At 38.4% G+C, this 26110-nt stretch overlaps 1 protein-coding gene across 3 annotated transcripts in view; it reads right to left on the bottom strand.

Annotated features, from left to right (window-relative positions):
• Nucleotides 1–21191, bottom strand: part of TNPO1 (transportin 1) — a 95432-nt gene extending 74241 nt beyond the window's left edge. For all 3 annotated transcript variants that reach the window (XR_013532282.1, XM_035291430.3, XM_035291428.2), the window contains exon 1: nt 21100–21191. Coding sequence is in view for 2 of the 3 variants with exons in the window: in XM_035291430.3 (XP_035147321.1) it covers nt 21100–21114 (15 nt within the window). In the remaining variant the exon portion in view is untranslated. The remainder of the gene's footprint in view (nt 1–21099) is intronic.
• Between the last annotated feature and the right edge of the window lie 4919 nt (nt 21192–26110).

The following is a 26110-nucleotide window of genomic DNA, read 5'->3' on the forward strand; positions in this document are numbered from 1 at the left end:
TGATATTCATAAAAGATAGAGTCAAGCTGTAGTACTCTAGCAAGTACTCTTGGTAAAATAATGGCATTGAATGACAAAATATGAGCACCAGGCACATTACGAATTATAGCTATATTTACTGAATTTAAGGAGCTGGTAAAAAAGGCTATGATGCAAATAGCTAAATATTTTCCTGTGAAACACATCTGAAATTATAAGTTAATAAAAGGTATGATTAAATACTTTAGAATCCACATTACATATTAATTAAGTGAGACATACCTATACAGTTGATAGGAAGCTGAGCTGATAATTAAAAAAGAATTAGCACATTGGGATAACCATTGTAGGTCATTTTGATAACTACGAGCATATTCTTTTATTGGTATTAGAATGCTCTTGAAATTCTGAAGGGAGAGGGCTCCAGAAATGTCTTATTCATGTCCAAAACTATCCTTAAGTATAGTATTTCACATTTTCAAGCGTATGCAGAAAAAGGAACATAGCACTGTGTTTATTGGTAAGGGCTGAATGAGAGAAGGATCAGAGCAGTTCAGACAGCAAAATAAAAAGGTTAAAAAAAAGTTAAGTGGTTAGTAGGCTGATTAACATTAGCTTTTACCTAACTGTTCATTTCTTCATAGAAATCTCACATACAACAGGGGCATAAATTAGTCAGATTTCAGTTATGAAAACACAGACATAGCAGAAAAAACTTTTGAAAGGGAATCGATTTTTACAAGTTTAGTTCCTGAAATGAATCTTGTTCCACATTACTTGTTGCTGATAAGCAACAAGATGGAGTAGAGGAAGCATGAGTTCTGGAGTCATACACTCATTGGCTCAAATCCCAGTTCTGTTAATTATTGACGTTGTCTTTTTTAGGAAAATCGTCCAATCTTTTGAGCCACAGTTTAGTCATCTGTGAAATGTGGTTGATGAGAAGATTAAATGAGAATGTAAAGTGCCACAACAGTCAGTACTTAATGTTTGTTCCCTGCACACCACACTCACAACTAAAATTGTCATTAAGACCCAGATTTACTGATGGCAGTTTGTACCATCAGATAACAGTAAGATGAAGATTTCTTAGATGATTTTTATACGATCAAAGAGTATACATCAAAATGGGCTCTTTAACTTGTCATTTAATGAAGTGATGCTATGGTTTGAATGTATCCCTCCAAAATTCATATTGAAACTTAATTCCAATTTTGATAGTATTAAGAGGTAGGGACTTTGGGAGGTGACTGTCATTGTCATGAGGGCTTTGTCCTCATGAATGGAATTAATGCCCTTACAAAAGGGCTTGAGGGACTCTGTCTGGCCCTTCTGCTCCCCTTCAACCATGTGAGAAAATAGTGTTTTTCCCTTCTTCCATGTGAGGATGCTGCAAGGTGTCACTTACAAAGTGGACAGCGAAACTTCATGAGACACCTGATTCACTGGTGCCTTAAACTTGAATGTCCCAGCCTCCATAAGTATGAGAAATATATTTATATTACTTATAAATTACCCAATCAAATATATTTTGCTATAGCATAGGAATGGACTAAGACAAATTGGCACTAAGAAGTGGGGTGCTACTATAAGAAATATCTAAGAATGTGGAAGTGGCTTTGCAGTTGGGTAAAGGGTAGAGGCTGGATGGTAAAGGGCTATTCTAGTAAGGGCTCAGAAGAGGAGAGCTGCATGACATGCCTCAATCCTCTTAGAGATTTATTAAGTGGTCCTGTCCATATTGGTAGAAATACAGAGTAAAGGCTATTCTGATGAGGTCTCTTAGACAGATATGAGGAATATGTTATTAGAAACTGGAGGAAAGGCCATTTTTGTTGCAAAGGGGCAAAGAACTTTGCTGAATTGTGTTCATGTCCTAGTGTTTCATGGAAGGCAGAACTTAAGAGTGATAAAATAGGATATTTGGCAAAGTGTTCAAGGTGTGGCATGGCTTCTTTTGAGTGCTTATAATAAGATGCAGGAAGAGAGAAACAAATTAAAGATGGAATTTAAAAGGAAGGCAGAACTTAATGATTTGAAAAATTCTCAACCTGTTTGATAAGGAGATTAGTATGGAAAGAAAAAAGCTAGGTGCTATTCATCAAGACAGTGGATGAATGATCCAAAAGGCAGTTCAGAGATGGCTGTGACTAACTTGCCTATTATAAACCCAGAATGCCACTGCCTTGGGAACAGAATGATTTCAGGGCTCTGCTACACACATTATAGTGCAGCACTCTGGTTACCTTAGCTGTGGCTCAACCAAACCCAGGTGCAGCTCAGACTACCCCTCCAGAGGGTATAGGTGGTAAACCTTGGTGGTCTCTACATGGTGCTAACACTGCAGGTGCATAGAATACACAAGCTGTGAGTGCACTGTTACCTCACCTAGATTTCAAAGAATACCCTGAAAAACACTGGGGCTCAGGCAGAGCACTGCCACAGAATGGGGCCACTGCAGAGAGTCCCCACTAGGGTACTGCCTAGTGGGAGTGGGGATACAGCAGAGCACCTACATAAAGGCAATACCTAATGGAGCTTAGACTGAAAGAACCACTAGCATACAATTCCAGCTTGGGAGAATCACAGGCAGTGGACTCTGACTTATGAGAGCTGAAGCATAGGCTGTGCCCAGTAAAGCCATGGGGTCAGGATGACCTGGAGCCTTGGGGTACCAACCCCTACCCAACTGTATCTGGAAGACAACACATAAAAGTCAAAGATTATTCTGGAGCCTTAAGATTTAACCTTGTTTGCTTTGTTGGGTCTTGGACTTCCTTGGTTTTGCAGGTTCATAGCTGGACAGCAATTTGCCTCAAGATGAATCATACTTTGAGCCTCATCCATATCTGATTTAGATGAGATTCTGGACTTCACACTTTTGAATGAATGCTGGAATGAGTTAAGTCTTCTGGGGCTATTGGGATAGAATAAATGTATTGGGATTGAATGGATGTATATTGATAGAAGCACATGAATTTTGGGGGGCCAGGGGCAGAACGCTATGGTTTGAATGTCTATGTCCTTCCAAAATTCATTTTGAAACCTAATCCTCAATGCAACAGTATTAACAGGTGGGGCTATAGGAAATGATTATGTCATGAGAGTTATGTCTTCATGAATGGGATTAATACCCTTACCCTTATCAAATGGCTTAAGGGAGCCAGTTTGGCCTTTCTGCTCCCCTTCCACCATGTGAGGGCACAGTGTTCATCCCTTCATTGATGTGTGGATGCAGCAAGAAGATGCCATTTATGAAGCAGAGAGCAAGCCTTCACTAGACATCAAATGAGCTGGACATCCCAGCCTGTGTAGTACCATGAGAAATACATTTTTATTATTTTATAAATTACGCAGTATAAGGTATTTTGCAACAGGAACAGACTAAGGCAGGTGATAACAGAAATACTGGAAGAGTAAGAACAAATAAAAAAATGGAAATCAAGTAGTAGACATTAAAGCAGATATGAATTTAATCAGTACAAAAATTAAGTATAGTCACATGTCAGTTAAGGACAGGGATACGGTCTGAGAAATGCATTGTTAGGCAATTTCCTTGTTGTAGAAATGTCATAGAGTACACTTATACAAACCTAGATGGTCTAGCCTACTACACACCTAGGCTATATGGTATAGCCTATGGCTCCTAGGCTACAAACCTGTATAGCACATTGCTCTGAATACTGTAGGCAATAATAACACAAAGGTATTTGTGTATGTACACATATGTAAATATATAAAAGGTAGAGTAAAAAGAGCATAAAAAGATAATAAGCATAAAAATAAAAACTAAAGCATAAAAGACAAAACAAAATGGTTTATCAGTATAGCGTGCTTACAGGACCAGAAGTTGCTCTGGGTGAGTTGGAGAGTGAGTAGTGAGTGAAGGCCAACACCTAGGACAATACTGTAGTTTAATTACTACTGTAATTAAACAACATTTTCATTCCTCAATAATAAATTAACCTTAATTGTTTAGCTGTTACTGTAACTTTTTACTTTATGAACTTTAGATTTTTTAAAAATTTTGGCTAGGTGTGATGGCTCATGCCTGTAATCCCAGCACTTTGAGAGGCTCAGGTGGGTGGATCACAAGGTCGGGAGTCTGAGATCAGGTTGGCCAATATGGTGAAACCCCGTCTCTACCAATAATATAAAAATTAGTTGGATGTGGTGGTATGCGCCTGTAGTCCCAGCTACTTGGGAGGCTGAAGCAGAAGAACTACTTAACCTGGGAGCAGAAGTTGCAGTGAGTCAAGGTCGTGATGCTGTACTCCAGCCTGGGTGACAGGGCAAGATTCCATCGCAAAAAAAATTTTTTTTGACTCTTTTAATACTCAGCTCATAACACAAAGACATTGTACACCTATACAAAAATATCTTCTCTTTATATCCTTATTCTATAAGCTTTTTATATTAATTTTTATTTTACTTTTTAAACTTTTTTGTTAAAAATGAAGACACGAACACACACGTTGGCCTAGGCCTGCACAGGTCAGTGTCATCAATGTCACTGTCTTCCATCTCTATATCCTGTCCCACTGGAAGGTCTTCAGGGGCAATAATAAGCATGGAGCTGTCATCTCCATGATAACAATGCCTTCTTCCGGAATACCTCCTGAAGGACCTGACTGAGACGGCTTTACAACTGACTTTTTAAAAAATAAGTAGAAATACACTCTAAAATAACAATAACAAACATAGTAAATACATGAGCCAATAATAGTTATTTACTATCATTATCAAGTATTATGTATTGTGCATAATCATATATGCTATATTTTTATATAACTGGCAGTGTAGTAGTATACAGCAGTTATTTACACTAGTACCACCACAGACATGAATAATGCATTGCAGTATGACATCACTAGGCAATAGAAGCTTTTCAGCCCTTTTATAATCTTATGCGACCACCGTTGTATATGTAGTCCATCATGCACTGAAATGCATGAGTGTAGTTGACGAAGGGTGAACCTCATATGCAAAAGACAAGACAAGAAAATTCTATAGAGATGGTTCACAAATGGGAAAAAATCAGTAGGAAATAATGTCATATCATAGACTATCATATAACTAAAAGTTTAGTAGAAAAAACAACATCATATATTCTGTAAGTGTTTGAGTGTATTTTTCCATTACTGTGATAAAGAAATATTGAGACTTGACCAAAATTAATGGGACATATAAAAATTCATAAGTATAAAAAATAGAATAAAATGTGAGATGGGAAGGAAATCTGAAATTACACTGAACGCAGAATATAATGTTAATCTACGGTACATATTAAGAAAGTGTTTGGTTTATAAGCATAGACCCTAAAACTGAATCTTAGGTTAAAAAGTTTATTTTAATCTTACAAATAGATATGAAGTTATTGGCCAATTGAATATCATGTCTTTATCACCATCCATTCCCCTCAACCCACAAAATAAAAATTTATCAACTTAAACTGTAATTAGAAAATGGCAATCGTAGCATCTAATCTTCAGAATGAAATGAGTATTAGACAACATCTATCCAATCCTCTTATTTTAAAAATGGGGAAATCGAGACCAGAAATCAATATTACAAATTAAAAGGGGCTGTGTGTGGTGGCTCATGCCTGTAATCCCAGCACATATGGAGGCAGAGGTGGAAGAACTCCTTAAAAATGTTCAAATTCTTTTGCTTAAAGCAAAAACATTTTGAGACTAGTTTGTCACAACATTTATTATATAATTATGCAATATATATAATCATGTGGTATATATTTGAATTTTTATCTAATACTGCTATCCTGATTAAGCTCTTTTCTTTTTTTTTTGAGACAACATCTTGCTCTGTCGCCCAGGCTAGAGTGCAATGGTGCAGTCTTGGCTCACTAGAAGCTCTACCTCCCAGCTTCAGGTGATTCTCCTGCCTCAGCCTCCCAAGTAGCTGGGATTATAGGCATGCACCAGGACGCCCAGCTAATTTTGTATTTTTAGTAGAGATGGGGTTTCTCTATGTTGGTGAAGCTGGTCTCGACTTCAGATGATCCACCTGCCTTGGCCTCTCAAAGTGCTGGGATTACAGGCATGAGCCACCGCACCTGGCCTAAGTTCTCTTATTTTCAAGAGGGGGAATAACTCATTCGGCTTGTCTAGGAGAGAAGAGTAGGTTTATTTTAAGTCATTCATGGATTAGAAATATAAGGTCAGGACGTGCAGGGTGGCTCACTCCTGTAATCCCAGCACTTTGGGAGGCTGAGGTGGGTGGATCACCTGAGGTCAGGAGTTCAAGACCAGTCTGGCCAACACAGTGAAACCCCATCTTTAAAAAAAAAAAAAAACAAAAAAATTAGCCGGCTGTGATGGTGGGCGCTTGTAATCCCAGCTACTCGGTAGGATGAGGCAGGAGAATTGCTTGAACCTGGGAAGTGGAGGATGCAGTGAGCCGAGATCTCGCCATTGCACTCCAGTCTGGGCGACAAGAGCAAAACTCCTCGAGAGAGAGAGAGAGAGAGAGAAAGCTATCAGGAAGCAAGACAGTTTTTAGCATCAGGGAGTTCTCTAGGAACTGCAGGGTTGGTACAATGAAGGCTGATGACTGCCATGGGAATTAATTTCCTTAGGTTTGAACACCAATATATATCTGAGAGCTGACATGCAAGTTTCTGAAAGGTATGGAGTCTAATGAATATACCCAGATGGGTGGAGAGTAAACTGAGTGGAAAGAGTAGAGAAAACCCAGAATAAAGTCATCTGCCAGTTCAGGTGTACACCTCTTTATATACAACAGAATTCTTTCCCCAACTACTTCTATCCTTCTCCTCTCCTTTCTATCCCTATCTTTTCCAAATTACACTATTTTGTTTCTGAGCACTGACAATCACTGTCACTGATGCCACCCAGCAGAAAAAAACACCTCACAATATTCATTTTACTAACACTTTACACCAGGAGAGATGTAGGGATAGTGGCAATTTACTTTCCCTATGATGCTAACTTTCAGGTAATACTTGATTTTCCAGGCTCGTACACTCCATATCTCAAAGGAGCTAAGAGATGTAATATCACAGCTGGAAATTACCAATATGATAATAAAACACCTGCAATGAGAGGATGAATTCAGAAATTCCTAAGATTTCTTAACTTATTAATTTAAATTGTTTATTCAATTCAATAATTCAGTATGTGGGTAGGCATTTGATGAACTTGCTCAAAAACATTCAAGATGTTCAGGAGTTTGTATTTCCCAGAATCAGAATACAACGATTTTATCTAAAATTACAATTTTGCCCTAGCTGCTGAGCAATTTAAACTCTACGGGAATCGCACTCCAGTGAGAGTGTGTGTTTTCTGCTTTACAAATAAAAATTGCCGGCCGGGCGTGGTGGCTCACTCCTGTAATCCCAGCACTTTGGGAGGCCGATGCGGGTGGATCACAGGGTCAAGAGATCGAGACCATCCTGGTCAACATGGTGAAACCCTGCCTCTACTAAAAATACAAAAAATTAGCTGGGCATGGTGGTGTGTGCCCGTAATCCCAGCTACTCAGGAGGCTGAGGCAGGAGAATTGCCTGAACCCAGGAGGCGGACGTTGCTGTGAGCTGAGATCGTGCCATTGCACTCCAGCCTGGGTAAAAAGAGCGAAACTTCGTCTCAAAACAAAACAAACAAACAAAAAAAACAAATAAAAATTGCCTGCCATGTATCTAACAAAAGTCTCTAGCCAATTAGGACATACGGTTTAAACAAAGCTAGAATTTTTATTAGTGGCTGATCCTTTTTATGTCTCATCCTTTTATTTCTCTACTGACTCTTGAGCTTCGCCATCAAATTCCTACATTAAATATTAAACTACCATACCACTCTCTTGATTCAGAGCTATTATCTGTGCTAAAGCCAGACTCCAGAAAAATCTCCTACCTTTATAATCCCTTTATGGTTTCACTGTTTCTTATTTGGGCAGGGTTATTAGGCCAAGGGAAGGATGACGCAGACACTTTAACTCACAGCCACAACCTGTCTACAGCTAACAGCCCAGGATAACTGCATGGGGATAACTACCTTCCTCCAAGGGTCTTTAAGTCTTCTGTGCCAAGAAGAGCCAAAATAACATCAGAAAAAAAGAAAGGGCATCAGGAATCTGGGGCTCTAGTCTCAATTCTCTGCATTAAGAATAGCAAGCTGGGCAATCCTACACCAATCACATACTCTCATTTGGTTTATTTCCTCACCTATAAAGCAACTAAAGACCATGTTCCCTTCAGCTTCTAGAAGTAAACATTTAGATGACTATAAATAATGAAGCTAGTCATAATTCACATGCAAAAGCTGGCATTACTTCTTATACTTGCTACTGAAATTCTCCAAGCCACTCCTGTCCTTAAGGGAAACTTGTATTCAACTCAATTGGTCAAGAGTTCTGGGTCTAAGTTACCTAAGTGAAAGCTACATGTCACTTGATTCTTTCAGCAAATACTTGGGATCCTGTGAAAGAGCACAATACTGTGGTAGCCTTAGATGACTTCTTGCAGAAGTCATATTCAATAGCAGGAACAATCTTTGGTTGAAAATGTCAGAGACAAATTTTCATCATAACTTGTGCTTCTATCCAACAGAAGTCTTTACTCGGTACCTGTCAAAACTGTGTAACAGAAAACTGTGTTCATCACTGAACCGAAAACCCAGTGGAGCATTCTAATGCCTATTCTGAAGCACTGTAGTTCCAATGTTTCACTCTTTAATGTTCTTTTCCTAAATTAAGTCTCACAATATTTTTGAATAAAGGTTTGACATGCAGCATTTTAAGAGCTGAAACAAATTCCCTGAAAAACTCTTAAACCATGTCCATATACTACTACCAACTCAACCCTATCACAAAAGAATCCAAGTTGTTGGCCGGGCACGGTGGCTCACACCTGTAATCCCAGCACTTTGGGAGGCTGAGGCAGGTGGATCACAAGGTCAAGAGATCGAGACCATCCTGGTCAACATGGTGAAACCCTGTCTCTACTAAAAATACAAAAAATTAGCTGGGTATGGTGGTGCGTGCCTGTAATCCCAGCTATTCAGGAGGCTGAGGCAGGAGAATTGCCTGAACCCAGGAGGCGAAGGTTGCAGTGAGTCGAGATCAGGCCATTGCACTCCAGCCTGGGTAACAAGAGCAAAACTCCATCTCAAAAAAAAAAAAAAAAGAATCCCAAGTTGTTTTATCTTTCTAAACAATTAGTACCAATAACTCTGAAAACACATCATTTATGCCTAAGTCTGATAAATTTACATATAAAGTTTAAGAATCTTCACTTTTCTTGCTCTTCCTTCTGTCCTAATGTTTATCAGGATGAGGTACTAAACTGATCTACCATTATGAAGAGTTATAATACACATCCAGAAATGTTTAAATTGTCCTTTTGAAATAATGATCATTGCAAATACCTCTCTGTCCAAAAAGACATGACAACAAATATAACATTAAACCCTAGACCAGATCAGGTACTGGTAGAAAAAAAATGCTACAAAAGATGTTGCTGGGACAACTGGCAAAACTGTACTGTGGGCTGTAAAAAATAAAATTTCCTGAATTTGCTCACTGTATGCAGTTTCATAAGAGAATATCCTGGCTCTCAGGATACGCACATTAAAGTATTAATGGCTAAAGAGGCACAGATGTATGCAGGCTATTCTCAAATGTTCAAAAAAATGTGTGCTTGCGTGCGTGTGTGCGTGCATGCGTGTGTGTGTGTGTGTGTGTGTGTAGAGAGAGAGAGAGAGAGAGCAAAGCAAACAAATGTAGCAAAATGTTAAAAATTGGTGAATCCAGGTAAAGTAAATATGGGAGTTCTCTGAATTATTTGTACTACTTTTCTGTAAGTTTAAATAATATTATATTTAAAATAATATCTTTAAAAACCAGCTTAGACTCTGTTCATCCTCCACAACTAAATTTCTCCACTCCCCTTTGTTCATAGAAACATCTCGAAAGTTGTAAATAGTCACTGTCTCTGATTGTACTCCACTCCACTGAGAGATTTCCATGGTGCCAAACCCAGCAATTTCTTCTTGGCCTCATCTTAATTTCTTCACAGTGCTGAATGCAGGTTACCATTACCACTCTTTCACCTCTTACGGTGCCACATCTCACTGGTTTTCCTCATATCTCACTGGCTACTCTTTGTCTCCTTTGCTGGCTCCCCTCAATATCCTAGACCCTCTTCTATTCTCTATCTATATAATCTCATCAGTCTGCAACATTAAAAGCTCCCTGAATTCCAGACCCAAGTATCCAACATCTGACAAGATATCTACTTGTTTGTCAAATGGGCATCTCAAACTGCTGGTTGAAACAAAACTCTTTATTTTATTTAATTTTTTAAGGCAGGGTCTCCCTCTATTGCCCAGCTGGAGTACAGTGGCATGACCACAGATTATTGCAACCTTGACCTCCCAAGCTCAAGTAATCTTCTCACCTCAGCATCCTGAGTAGCTGGAACTATAGGTACACATCACTATGACCAGCTAATTTTTAAAATTTTTTAAAAACTATAGGTACACATCATTATGACCAGATAATTTTAAAAATCCTTATGTCGCCTAGGCTTGAAACAAAACTCGTGATTCTCTTCTCCATCCCATTCCAGTATCACTAAATACCAGTTGTTTTCACCCAGTTGTTCAGGCCAATTATGTAGATTAGAAGCAATGATTCTTATTTCCCTTGATCTCCTTCATATCTCAAGGCTCTTAAAATACATCATCAAAATATAGTCTGAATTGACCACTTCTCACCCTCTTTGCTGTCCACCCTAGTCCATGGTCTAGGCAGATCTGCTCGCCTCCTCTTTTGTTCCCTCATAACCCATTCTCTGAGACAAAGCAGCAAAAATTATCCTATTAAATCTGTAATTAAATCATGTCTTCACCTGCTCAAAATCTTCCAGTGGTTTCCTATCACACAGAAAACCTTTTACCCTCATCACAGCCTACAAAGCTGTATCTAATCTGGGTGCCCGCCCATCTCTGAACTTAGCTCCTAACAGTCACTGTCCCCTTTTTCACTATGTTCGTCACACTGGTTATCTTAGTCCCCAGATCACACTAAGCTTGTTCCCACCTAAGAGGCTTTACTTTTGCATGCTCTTTACCCCATATTTACATTGCTCACTCCTTCCCCTCTTTCAGATTGACTGCTGGCCAAATAACACATATAGGAAAGGTAATGTCCTCTTCCTTTGCTCTCCATCCTTTACTTTCCATTTCCTCTCATTACTTTATTTTCTTATTATATATTTGTCTTTTCTTGTTCCTTCATTAAAAAAATCTTAAAGTGAAACATTGACATGTGACTGTTTCTCATTGCTAAACAAAAGAAAAGCAAATAATATATATGAAATTCAAGCTCCCTTCAACTATTGCCCTTAATCTTGGTCCCCTCTCCAGAAGTACTTTAGTATTCATTTGGTTATGCATACTTGTAGAGCTCTTCTCTATGCAATTAAATACACAGATACTGTAGAAACAAAAATTACACCTGTTCTTTAACAAACTTCAAAATACACCTTATTTTTCCTAGTCATTATATATAGATTTTGTTACTTACTGCAATGTATAGATCTATTGGTGAACACTTAACATAATTACCATTTAGGCTCTGTATCTGTATCTTGCTGCAGTTACAACAAAAAATAAAACAAAGACCTTGTCCTCTTGGAGTTTGTATTCTTGCAGGAAGAGGAGAAGGAGGACAATAAACAGAATAAAATATATAGTGTCAACTTATTTTGAAAAGGGCCAGAGAGTAAATATTTTTGGTTTTGCAGGTCACATATATGTGTCATGTATTTTTTTGCTTTTACAACCCTTTAAAAATGTAAAAACCATCCTCAGCTAATAGGATGTACAAAAACAGGAAAGAAGCTCTTGGAGCTGTGGCTTGCTGACCCCTGATATAGTATGTTAGAAGGTGGCATGTTCTATGTAAAAAAAAAAAAAAAAAGAATCCAGGATAAGGGGGGTGGGGGAAAGGCAAGATAGAATATAGTTAAATAGGGTGTTCATAGAAGGTAAGATCTGAGCAAAGACTTGGAGGTAAGGCCCTTGAGCCAAGCAGACATGTGGAAGAAGCACGTTTCAGAGAGTGGAGCCAGGTAAACTAACGTTCCTAAAGTAGGAACAGGACAGATAGAGCAAGGAAGCCAGTGAGCAAGGGGAGGACAGTGATAACAGTAAATGAGGTCAGGAAGGTAAGGAGAAAGTGGAGTCAATTGGGCAGATTATGTAGAGCCTCACAGGCCACGGTAAAGACCAGCTTTTCTCTGAGTGAATGAAAGGGAATGTCTTAGTCCATTCGGACTGCTATAACAAAATACCATAAACGAGATAGTTTATAAGCAACAGAAATAGATTTCTTACCATTCTGTAGGATGGGAAGCCAAGGTCAAGGCATATTCCGTATCTGGTGAGGGCTGCTTTCTAGCTCACAGACTTCTTGCTGTGTCCTCAAGAGACAAAGGGCAAGGGATATCTCTAGGGCTTTTTTTTGTGAGATGGAGTCTTGCCCAGGCTGGAGTGCAGTGGCATGATCTTGGCTCATTGCAACCTCTACCTCCCGGGTTCAAGCAATTCCCCTGCTTCACCCTCCCAAGTAGCTGGGATTACGGGTGTGTGCCACCACACACCCGTAATGTTTGGGAGGACACATACATTCAGACCATAACAGGAGCCATTGCAGGAGAAGTGACAGGTACTGTCTTAATTTGCTAAAGATTTATTCGGGCTACTGTATTGAGAAAACACTGTTGGGAGGGGCTAGGGCAGAAGGGGCAGAGCAGGTAGTAACCTATTTCAGTAATCCAACAAGATATGATAGTAGTGGCTTGGACAAGGGTGGTGGCAGTGGGGGAGGTGGTGAGGCACAGTAGGATTTTGAATGTATTTTGATGATATAGGAAACAGATTGTCCTGAAAGAACAGATCTGAAGAGTAAAAGAAAAAGTGAAATAAAAAAATAAGGCCAAGATTTTGGTCTGAGCTACAGGAGGATGAAGTTGCCATTGACAGAAATGGAACAGTCTGTGGGTAAAGTAGGCATTGGGAGGAAGTTTAGGAGTTTAGTTTTAGATATGTTGAGTTTGATGTCTACTATTAAACATTTAGGGGAGATGTTGAATAGGTAGTTGTATATATAAATCTGGAATTGGGGAGAGGGGCTAAATATCCAAATGTGGGTATTGTTGATATTTACACGGTTAAAGCCATGAGACTAAATGAGATTACCAATAAAGTGAGCATAGATAGAAACACATACACAAACAAACAAAAAGGATTACAACTTGGGGCTCTCCAATATTAAGAGGTCAGTGAAAATAAAGGAAAAAGAGAATACAAGGACCAGCACTGAGGCAGCAGATAACCAGGAATGTGTGATGTCCTGGAAGGCAAAGAAGAAATGGTTTCAATGCTAAGGGAAGCAAACAGCTGTGTCAAATGCTGCTGACAGGTCAAATATAATGAGAATCAATAACAGAGCATTTACCAATATGGGGGCTACTGAAGAACCAGAGGAGCTATTTCTGTGAGAGTGGTACAGACAAAGGCCTGACTAGAGTGGGTTTAACAGAGTACTAGAGGAGAGAACTTGGCAACAGCAAGTACAGACAACTATTTTGAGAAATACTGCTTCCAGAGGAAACAAAAAACTGGGGTAATGTGGGGAAGTGGGACAAGTTTTTCTTTTTTCTAAGAGGGGAGAAATAATAGCATATCTGTTTGCTGATAGAAATGATTCAATAAAGAGAACAAAATTGATGATGTAGAAGGAGAGAACCTAAAGCAGAGTCCTTGAACAGATGAGAGAGAATGGGGTCTAGTACAAAGGCAGACAAGAATATGAACAGTTAAACCAATGGGCAGGAATACAGCCATGTACTGAGCAGATGCTGTGTAGACCCTTTTATGAATAGAGTACCAGAGGTACATGGCGTGATGGGGAGTCTACAGAAGTTCTCTTCTGATTACTTCAATTTTCTTAGCAAAGTGGGAAGCAAGGTCATGAGCCGAAGGTGAGGATGGGAAAAGAGATATAGAAGGTTTGGGGAAAATAAGATATGAAATAGTCATTTAGAAGGTGGGAGAGGAAGCAGACTAGGAAAATACAGTACAACCATAGGGCAGCATTAAGGACCCACTTGAGGTTTGTGGTCATGTGTGGTTTTTTTCTGGCCATACTCAGTTACATAGGGGCAAGTACAAGAAAACCCCAGAGAGTTATAACTAAGGCTCTGGTTTTGCCAGACAAGCAAAGAGCAAGGAAGGGGATCCAAAGAAGTGACTAAACTGATTAACCATAAATTTCAGATGAGTAAATTCCATGTAAAAGGAAGTGAAAACATCAAGAGGGTAAGGGGCAGGGGAACAGTAATAGGATCAATGGGTTGGAGTCCATTGGAGTCAGGAGATGGTTGGGGCTGAGGCACTAGAAGTGAACTGCAAAAATAGGAAGAGGGGTAACAGAGCAGAATACATGAAATGGCAACTGTGGTATGGAGTGACTGCAGTTGTTGACAATGCACGAGTATCACTGTGGAATGAGTGGCTGACAGCATAGACGGGAAGAGCACTGGAAGAGTGGTCCAGGAAATCAGAGGCCAGGGTCTTGGGTGGATCAGTTATGTATATTCCTATCAATTTCAATATAAAGACTGGAGAGAGGGACAGTGAGCCTTTATGACATCATTCAAAACTGAAGATTATAGGGAGAAAGGAGGAAGCACAGTGTGAAAGAAGTAAGGAGATTAGTGACAGTTATCTTTCCCACCTCTAGAAACAGTGAGGAAAGTTATGGAGCAAACAAACAAAAACAGCCACAACTGCACAGTGGAAGAGTCTAGTTTCCATTAGAGCAAGAAAGTGAAAACAACATCCAATAGGTTGAGACTGGATTTTGCAATGATGGACCGTTAATTTCATAAGGCACAGTAGAATGAATGGTATGAAGAGTTGAAAAGGGGTTTAAAAAAAGTGTAGACCCCAATCCAGCCTGGGCAAGAGAGTCAGACTCCTCAAAAAAGGTAGACTCAGGCTGGGCATCATGTCTCACGCCTGTAATCCCAGCACTTTGGGAGGCTGAGGTAGGTGGATTCAAGACCAGCCTGGGCAACACGGTGAAATATCATTTTTACTAAAATATAAAAAATTAGCTGGGTATGGCAGCGTGCGCTTGTAGTCCCAGCTACTTGGGAGGCTGAAGCAGGAGAATTGCTTGAACACGGGAGGCAGAGGTTGCAGTGAGCCAAAATCATGCCACTGCAGTCCAGCCTGGGTGACAGAGCGAGACTGTTTCAAAAAAAAAAAAAGTGTAGACCCTTTTATGAATGGGGTGCCAGAGATAAAATGTGAACTGGAAGTCTGGAGGGTCTGTGGTTACTGACAAAGACTAATCCTAGCACATGTGATTCCTGATATTTTCATGTGTTTCTCTAAGAAATAAAAACCACTGGGTCAAAGATGTTTTTACTTTAAAATAGCTGTATGGAGATATTATTCAACGTTATCAGTACAACTTTGTCAATACATACTAACAAAACTTTTCTCACTTCTGCCAGTATAATAAGAAAAAAAAATCACTGCTTTACTTTACATTTTTCTACTGGTGACGGAAATCATTCTATGTTTACCTGCTAGTGGTATTTCCTCTTCTGTGGAATTTGCTCACTTAAAAAACTGAGTTGTTTTCCCTTTTAAATTGATGTATAGTGCTTCAAAAATCTATTTTATTCTGCTCTTAGTGATTCACACAAATAAATCTTCTAGATTTATTTTATACCTTTCAATGGCTCATCATAGCGTGACATAAGGCTCAGTAGGTTCTCTCTTCCCCAAATCCCTCTGTACCAAATATTGGAGTTTGTCTAATTAAGGTCCACTAGTCAAACCTGGGTATACCATTGGTTTCATAATTGTTTTTGCATTACAGTGGTAGAGTTGGTATGGCCTGCACAGCAGAAAACATTTAAATCTCGCCCTTTACAGAAAGTTTGTGGACCCCTGCTCCATACTTTCCAGGGTCCCTGAACTGCTTAGAGTTCCAAGAACACAGCAGATCCTTATGTTTCCCGACATTCTCACTGAAATGCTGTTCCTATTCCCAAAATGCTCCAGACATTTGCCCTAATCTATTCAAGGAAATCTATTACTGGCCTTTCTTGGTGTCTTTACAGATTTATATCATAAAGCTGTAAATATATTTATTGAACTTGTTTATTTACATACCTCTTTCTCCACTAGTATGTAAATCTCTTAACAAGAGAATCCCAGCACTAATAAATGGGATACAAAGTTCTTAATGGTTTGCCATCTCTGTCACCATTTCCCAGTTCTGCTATGCTTCAGCCAAAATATTATATTTCATTTCATTAAATATTTTTCAAAAACATAATTTCTAATGGTAGCATAATAATCAATAGTTCTATACTTTTATATTTATTTCTTTAAAAATGTTGGTATATACCACCTAATTCTAATAATTTATTTCATTTATTTAGCATATTTATGATTTGCTGAAATACTTATCTTCCTTAATTCCTTTCTTAGTAAAAACAAAAGTAGTGTAATCTTATCTTTTCTAGGATTAACTTTTTCATCTGTGGTAGAAACATGTATCTAGGATAAAGGAGCTCCACTAATAAATTATTTTACTCATGGCTTCAGAGTCATCTATAAAATATAATTCAAATGTGAGTGTCTGTTTTTCTTCTCTAATTTTCAGTCTAAATTTAACTTTCTACACCTTGTAGGCAGTTCTGATCTCCTTAAGGGAAACACATATTATTTTTTTGCTTATTTCCCCAGTGAAACCTTCATTTACTTTATCAGGAGTTTTACTAAATGTATGTTTCAATTTAAGCACTTATGGGCCTTTTTATTTCTCTTACTCCCCAAATTTAATCAAATTTGAGATTTCTTTGGTTTTCTCTCACCTATTTGTGTTGAGATCATTAAGAGTTGCACCCAGAGATATTTGGTGCATTCACTTTAGAGCCCAGTTTTACATATTCATTACCAATTATATCTCATCCAGGTAAAGATTTTCTTTTTCTAAAATGTATGTGGAAAGTTAAGCCCTGCCTTGTTTAACTTTGCAACTTACCCATTATTCCCAGCTCAGTTTAACTATCTTAAAAATGTGGTCTGTGATCTGTAGTTATAGTATAAAATTCTGAATATGTATATGATATAAAAGTATACAAATAAAAGAGCATGATGAGCTTTGCAGTCAAGCAGATTTAGATTCAGATTCAGGCTTGAACGCTCTGAGCCCTTACATAAAGTACTTACCTATCTATGCTTTGTTCTCTCATCACTAAAATGGAAGTAACTCCCATGTATAACACAGAGCCAAGATGAGAATAATGTACATGAAAGTGACAATATAGGTTAAATGCCTAAAAATGATGTCTAGTACATTTTAAGGAAAATGTTAATCCACTCTCTATTCCTCCAATCCCAAGCAACAGGAACAATAAACACTGTGTAGTCTTGATTTATTATATTAATAAGTTCATTACTAAATTCCCTTAAGTAAAAGTAATTTGGCAGTATGGACCATGAGCTTTGGATGTTTACTTTGACTCAATATTTTTGCTTTGGGGATTCTAACTTAATAATCTAAAATGCAGAAATTGATTTCTGTATGAGGATGTTCGCTGCAGTTTTTTTTATAACTTCAAAAAATTTAGAAACTGTTTAATAATGAGAGATACACACAAACATGCAATCATTAAATATGCTGACAAAATAACTCAATAGCATAAGAAAATGCTTATGGTGCTAGATGAAAAAAGAATACAAAATTATTCACATAGAAAGTCCCAACTGTGAAAAAAATCCAATAAACTTAGAAAAAACATTGGAAAGAAATGCACCAAAGGGCTTACAGTAGTTACCATGTAGTACTGATATCTGTAATTTTTATTTGATGGTTTTCTATAGTTTTCTGAAATAATTAACAATGATAATGACATTGTTGATAACAGCAGTTATTATTTATAGAACACTTAATACATGACAGCCTCAGTTTTAAGAGCTTATTCTATTAAATCATTTAATCCTCATAACATTATAAGATGAAAGAGTGAGATTAAATAACTTACCCAAGGTCACACAGAAGGTGCCAAAATTTGAATACCAATAGTGTGGCAAAAGCACTTGTTCTCTACACTACACAAAGTTTTGCTTTGTTTTAAAAAAGTAACCGTTAAAAAGGCATATATCAATCCCAACTTTATGGTCTCACAGTTATCAGCTTTTTTTTCAATACTGAGTTGTAATATTTGCTCTAGCATGGAGTAGCTTTTTGGATTAAGATGTAGCTACCATTCCTATTATATTCTATTGACCCCAGAAAATTCCAAGACAACTTTGCCTCCCCATTTCCCATCTCAGTATCTCATCTGAGCATTGAGACTCTAGAACTCTAACATTCTTACTCACTACAGCACCTGACGGTAGTACTTCAAAGGACCCTTCAAAACAACCCAATCAAACTTGCTTTTGAAAACTTCTCCTAACAGGTACGCATGTAACTACAAATCAGTTACCACTTGCTGTGAATATGGTGCGTCTGTCCCTATCAAAATTCGTGTTGAAATCTTACCATGATCTCGTGGACATGAATTAGTTTCCTGAGGGTGGGTTGTTAGAAAGCCAGGCCCTCCCCTCAGATTCCCCCCAAACTTTGCCTAGGGGCTTCCCCTTTGACCTTCTCTAGCATTTTATGATGCAGCACCACAAGCTGACCAGATGGCGGCGCCATGCTTCTTGTACTTCCCAGCCTGCAGAACCGTGAGCTAAATAATAAACCTCTTCTCTTTATAAATGACCCAGTCTCAGGTATTCTTTTACAGCAACACAATACGCATTAAGGCACCACTCTTGCAAACATGTCTTCCATCGTGAAGTGCATCCCCTGTACAGCCCAGAAGACTCCTTCACCTGCCAACACTCAACACATTTACCATGGCAATACAGCCAACTAAGAAAGATCCTCAACCTCCATGGGAATTTCAGTGTTTCTGATCCTTTCTCTTTGAGGATGGCATTGTTTTCCATTGTTTTTGAAAACCTCATTAGTTTCTTTGATTCTCTCAGCTTTCTCACCCTTTTGCTGGTAAACCAAACTGTTTTGAGGGGGGAAGAGATCTTTTTGATACCAATATGTATTCAAATATCAATCTCAGGAAAAAATATCACAATTTATACCCTGGGCAACAAAAATAACTCTCCCACTTACTGCTGTGCTCCTCTCTGCAGTTTCTATTTGATAAATTTATTTCATTACATCCGCCACTTGGTTTGACTTCCTTTATAACCAGGTTTCTTTTCTTAAAAAAATGTTTGCAGAATCCAACATGGTTAAAATTCAAGAAATTCTTCTAAATATAGGATGTTTACATTTCAATGTAGTAGTTCATTTACAACATTTAGAAAAACTGAGTTCATGGAATGGCTTTAAAATTATAAGAAAAACCACAGTCATAAAAACAATGAATACAATAGCAAGTGTTGATACTGGAAAACCTTACAATTAGAATCGTATATTTTTACAAAAATCTTATTCTGCTCACATTATATAATAGTAATAAAGCCATTGAGGGTTGAGGTAGAAGTGCAACAACGATTTTTATAGATACTCCAATGGGAGGAATTTAATAATTCCTGATTAGGACAAAGATACAATCACATCAAGGCTAATCCAAGGTGGAGACCCCTTTTAGGAAAAAGAGAACACTAGTACTTCATTAGGCTTACATTAAATTGCATGAAGTAAAAATCGTACTGCCAAACTAGTATACATTTATGCATTGCATAGCTAGAGACTAAAAAAGAAGTCCACACCTTCAAACTATTATTTCCCTTCTGCAGTTGCTAATTTTCAATCTGGTACAGCCTTCTCTCTGAACGACTAGGGTGCCAGGTAAGGTAAAAATGGAAAACAGATCCTTTCCCAAAATATGGAACTTTCCCTTTTTCCACTAAGTATAGCTTCTTCGCCTCTCTCATATGAAAGCTTTGATATAACAGGGAAACTTAAAATCCTGCAGGAACTTTTGTTATTCCAAAAGGGAGTACGTCAGGACAGCCATTTTACAACCCTCATTTCCAAACACCTATTACACCATACGTCTTGCAATTTTAAAAGTGTATTTTCTTTAGGGTAAAAAAAATACCACTTACGCATTCATCATTTAAGTCATTACTGTTTCAGAGGACAGTTACTAAGCTTTTTAATACAGCTGTCAAAATCCATTTGTAGATAGCCTCCAATTTCGAATTTTTACATTTATCTCTACTGACAGACCAACCTAATTAGCAATTAAGATAACAGACCTAAACCGTAAGCAATCCTTGCAAAATCCAGTTGATTTTTAAAATCAGTAAGCAACAAGCGATCATTTTTAAAGAAAGTTATTCTGAAAATAGCTTGATTGTGGTGGCCGTTCTGCTCCTCAGCAGTTGTTCCCTGTTGCTTGTACGCATAGGAGTGGAGGTAGAAGTGAAAAACCCACAAGCCCACGCAAAACCCGTACAGTCACAAACATTATGTAAACATGTCGTGAGGCCAAGAAGCCCCGAGGAGAAAGAACGGCCGGGAGGGAGATTGGAAAGCTGCATGTGAGGACGATGGGCTCTGTGAGCGCAGCCGGCAGATCGGGGCAGAGGGGCCCAGAGCGGGACAAAGACTGGCCCATCTCAGGCAGCGCCCGCCAGCGCCCAGAACCAGTGAAAGGCAGCCGTCCCATGGCAGCTGACTGAAGCACTCAAGGGCCCTCAAACACCACAGCTTAACAAGCGAGGCAAACGCTCCCCTGATCATCACATCCTTCCCTTCCCGCCCCCTGTAACGGGCTCCCGCCGTCCCTAACGGGCTCCTCTCGCCCTCGCCTGCCTCCTACCCGGGTCCCGCAGGGCGCCTGGGCCGGCAGCTGTTAGGGTTAGAACCGCGCCGCCGCTGCCTCCCTGCTTCAAACGGCCGGGCGGGCACCGAGAAAGCAGGCAAGCCCAGCTACTCTCCCATAGACGGGTCAGGCAGCTTCGAAGCTCCCAACCTCCGCCCCCGCCCCTCCAGTCCGGGGCCGCGCTCCCTCACGCCACCTACCCGGTCCCACACCATCCCAGAGGCCTCGGGCGCTCGGGCCTTCGGCCGAAGCGGCGCTGCCTCCAGTCTGGGGCCTGAAATGGCTGCGGAACAAAGAGAATCTGGTCTCCACCGAGCGCCGGTCCGATTGGCCGGGGGGCGGAGCCCGTCGCGGGAATGTTCGGCGGCGGTCGCCTTGGCAACGGCGGCGGGGCTGGGAAAACTGTGGCCTGGGTCGGCTGGGCCTGCCGGCCTGCGTCCGGCAGCGCGCGGCGGAGCTTTCTAAGCGGGCTCGGTAGCTTCAGGCTTCGCGGACCTGGCGCGGGGCTCACAAGTGCTCGCCCTCCCTGCGGCAGGCGAGCTGACCGTAGCCTCCCGGTCTAGCACGCGGCAGCTGCTGACGCTACCCGGCGCGGTAGGGCTGTGAGCAAAATGGCCCACCAGTGTGATTGCCCAGCCCAACTTCTGTACTCCAGCATGACCCCCCGAGTGACAGCCGTGCCCTGGGAGTCTGTTCAACACCGAACATGTCCCTCAATAACACAGTTCCAGCGTCGCTGGTCAAAAGCAGAAATGACTTCGATAGGTAGATGCGGGTGGATGCCTGCTTAGTACGAGATAGGCTTTTGAGGTGTGTTGTATCTGGCATATAAACTACTGTGTAATTAAAATTCAGTGATTTATAAAATTTTTACGTCTCCAGGTGTGCAATCCTATAAAGTTGTAGTTTCTTGCTCTTCGAAATAACAAGTCCTTCTCTCCCTAACCTGCCATCATGAGAAATTAAAATGTCCTCTATTTTCTGTACAGCGAATGATTCAAAATGGGAATGGTGGACGTTTTTACACCCAATTGCAACAACGGTAATGAGACAAGTATCAGTTCCCTTCCCCCAGATTATTCATATATATAAAATATACTGTATATAAATACTTAAAATTTGAATAGTTAGCTGGTTTTTATTTTCTAAGGTGATGATGCTGGTGATAATATTCCTCATATGATCAATGTGATTAGAAATCCCAGCATTTCCTACTCTCTTACTGGAAGTGCTGTATATGTTTTGAAAATGTGTAACAGTTGTTGCCTTCCTGTCTTAGTTTAGGTAAAATTACAGTACACAATGCTAGAAAATGTACATTTTTACTAAGATAATTAATTTGTTCATCTAAACATGTTAATTTTCATTTGAACTACAGTCATTTTGCAGGTACAACTAGTTTATATAACTTAAAATTTGAGACTAAAAGTACCATTTTGTCATCATTGGGAAATTGAACTTAGCAAGGGGAAATATTTTAAATAACTAAAATACTCATGATTTCAACGTGTTCTAACATTAATTTGATAGTATTTGAGTAAACAGTCCCTCCCCCCCAATAGGAGTGGATTACTAAGAAAAAAATGTAATATAAACTTTCCTAAATTGTAGTTTATTGGCAGGAAAATATATCCAGAAGAAGTATATTTATCCAAATAACAAATGGCTTATTTCTGCGTTTGGAAAGTTACATCATGGACTAGGATCTGTACAAATCAGAGGATGTGTAGTATGTGCATTCTACTTTGCTAAAGGAAAAAACACAAATATTTCTAAAATCTAAAGGACTGGCAAATAATGACAGATATAAATACTACTGACTAAGCAATTAGCAGGAGTTCACCTGATTTATAGTTTGGAAATAATTGAAATGAAGAAAGAGTAACATATTATTTAGCATAAGGGGATTTACTGGCCAAAATATTTTGAAAGGAAAAAAATGTTGATTATCAGATGTTCTAAAATTGAGGTTAAGCAAATTAAATCTATTCTTTTGTAAAAATTAAAGTGACTGAAAATATTAATATAAAATATTTCTGTGTTGAATAGAGATTCTTATACATGAGTCCTTTTTGTCTCTTCTAGGTCAAATTAAAAATACATGTTTTAAACAGTAAATCTTCTTATCATTAACAAGAAATTATTAACATGGCTTATTTTATTTTTCTCTGCACAGTTTGCACATATAATAGCAGCTATCCAGGAGTATTTTCTCTTTATACCTAAATATGCTCATGTGGTAAAACTCTGAAGAATTATTGATACATTTTAAATGAAGTTAAAACTTATAAACTTTGTTTTTACCTTTAAAATATATTATAGATGTCTTATATTTTAAATTTCTGTATTAATTTTATTTAAACAAATTTATTTTTTATTTATTTTAAAATTATTATATAATATTATAAAAATTATTTTATTTTTTTAAATAAAATTTTATTTTTCACCTAAAAAGGTGAAAAATTTACCAAGATAACAATTTTAAAAAATGTTAGCATTTACAAAATAGCATTTGAGGGAGAAAACATACCTATAAACTTTCACCTAGGAAGGACAAGATACTTATTTTGTCAGGTATCAAAATAAGCGTGAAGCTTGCAGGCAGAGGAACGATATTTTGATTCAGTCTTTCTCAGCTTCACTTTCTTTTGTCTGAAACAAGATTAAATAAGATACGTTATATAAAGAACTCATTAGCAGAGTATGGGGCAGGTTGTTAGAGGGCAATGAATGAAAATATTACTAAATAAATCAAAGATGTTTGAGAAGGAGGAACGGTTATTGAAAAAATAGGTCTGGAGGTTCAAAAATTGTTAAATAAACATCTTTAATAGGCAATTATTGCTGAGTATATAGAAACCTAATAAGATAAGTAATCTTTTAAATACAGGCAAACTTAGAATAGAATAAGGCCAGGCACAGTGGCTCATGCCTGTCATCTCAGCACTTTGGGAGGCGGATCACCTGAGGTCAGGAGTTTGAGACCAGCCTGGCCAACATATGAAACCTCATCTCTACTCAAAATACACAAATTAGCTGGGCATGCTGGTGGGTGCCTGTAATCCCAGCTACTCAGGAGGCTGAGGCAGGAGAATTGCCTGAACCCCCGAGGTGGAGGTTGTGGTGAGCCAAGATCGCGCCATTGCACTCCAGCCTGGGTAACAAGAGCGAAACTCCGTCTCAAAAAAAAAAAAAAAAAAGATAAATTAGGAAGTTAGTAACCAGGAAAAATTAACTAAAGCTCCTTTAAGTATTAATATGTCCTAGTGATTATAATATGATTCTTCTTATAAAAAGGTCTACTTAGACTTCCACTTTTGGGAAGCTGGAGTAGATATATGTGTCCCTACTTCTGCCACTAATTATAATTAAAAATTCTGAACATTACACATAAAACAACCATAAAAGTCTCCAAATGGTAGAAAGAAGACAGACCAACTAGAGACCTTGGGACCTAAGGAACAACATGATGGTTAATTCCCTGTGTTTTGTTTTTGCCTTAGATACACCAGACTTGAAATTTTAGACATCAACAACCTAGAAACATGAATGGCACAGACAAAACAATCCCCATCAAAACACTGCTCTCCAGCTGAAGGACCAGAAAAGGAGTATAGCAGACAGAAAACTTTTTGACAATAAATGCATACTCTAGCCAAAACTACAGACAGAATTGTGACCCCCATCCTACTCATGTCAGCGAAGTCCTAATGGACAGCCTAGACTCCCATCCTCCTCAGACTATTAGGTAGTTAAAAGAATTGCCTTACCCTGAAACATCTTCAGGTTGGCATTATGGAAAAATATTTAAGTAACTATGTAGAGGTGCCCCAACCCCTCCCTCCCAGGGTGGTATCAGAGAAGGTCAAGTAAAGAGCCAGTACTTTAATCATCACAAGTCAATAACAAGGAGTCTCCCATCTTGGGTGTTGGTGGGGGCTAAATGAGGAACTTGGATATCTCCTCCAACTTGGCAATAATGAGGTGGTGCCTGCTTCCCATATCCACTTCCCCTGCTGGTACCATGTTAGAAAAAGCCAGCTAAAAGAAATTTTAATAAGGTTTAAAACCTTGTAATATCCCATATGTCCAGATTTTACTAAAATCACTCATCATATCTAGAACTGGGAAGATCCTAAAGTGTATGAATAAAGACCATTAATACATGACAAAACCAAGAAGACAAAGATGTTAAAATTATCTGACAAAGATGTTAAAGCTTTGTTAAAGCTAACAAAGATGTTAAAGATCATAAAAATGCTTCAGTGAGCAACTACAAAAACACTTGAAACAAATGAAAAAAATAGAAAGTCTCATTAGATAAGTAGAAGATATCAAGATAAACCAAATGAAAATTTTAGAACTGAAAAATACAACAATGAAAATAAAAAAATGAGTTGAATAACAGAACAAAGGAGACAAAGGAATGAATCAAGGAATGACGATAGAACAATAGAAATTATCCACTCTAACGAAAGAGAGAAAATAGACTAAAACGAACAGAGTCTCATGGAACTGATTATAACAAAAGATGTAACATTCATGAAATCAGAGTCCTAGAGGGAAAAAAGGGTAAGGCTAAAAATACTCAAATAAACAATATCTGAAAACTTCTGAAATTTGGTGAAAGACATAAACCTGCAGATTCAAGAAGCTGCATGAATTTTCAACAAAGGAGCCAAAACAGTTAAATGGGAAAAAGGTAGAGTATTTTGTTTGTTTGTTTGTTTTTTAACAAATAGTGCTGAAACAACAGGGTATCCACATGCAAAAGAATAAAGTTGGACATCTGCTTCATACTATATACAAAAATTAACTCAAAATGGATCATAGAACAAAATATAAGAGCATAAAACCATAAAATTCTCAGAAGTAAACATGGAAATAAATTTTTGTGACCTGGAGTTAGCAAAAGACTTCTTACATATGACACCAAAAACACAAGCAACAAAAGAAAAAGTAAACAAGTTGGGTTTCATCAAAATTTGAAACTTTCATGCTTCAAATGGCACCACCAAGAAAGAAAATGAAAAGACAACATATAGAATGGGAGAAAATATTTGCAAATCACATATCCAATAAGAGATTTATATATACTATAGATAAAAACTCTTATACCTCAATTAATAAAAAACAACCTAATTAAAAATGGAGAAAGGATTGGTATAGACATTTCTTCAAATAAGATACACAAATGACCAATACACACAT

Source organism: Callithrix jacchus, chromosome 2 (genome assembly GCF_049354715.1).
Source record: "Callithrix jacchus isolate 240 chromosome 2, calJac240_pri, whole genome shotgun sequence".
Classification (NCBI taxonomy): domain Eukaryota; kingdom Metazoa; phylum Chordata; class Mammalia; order Primates; family Cebidae; genus Callithrix; species Callithrix jacchus.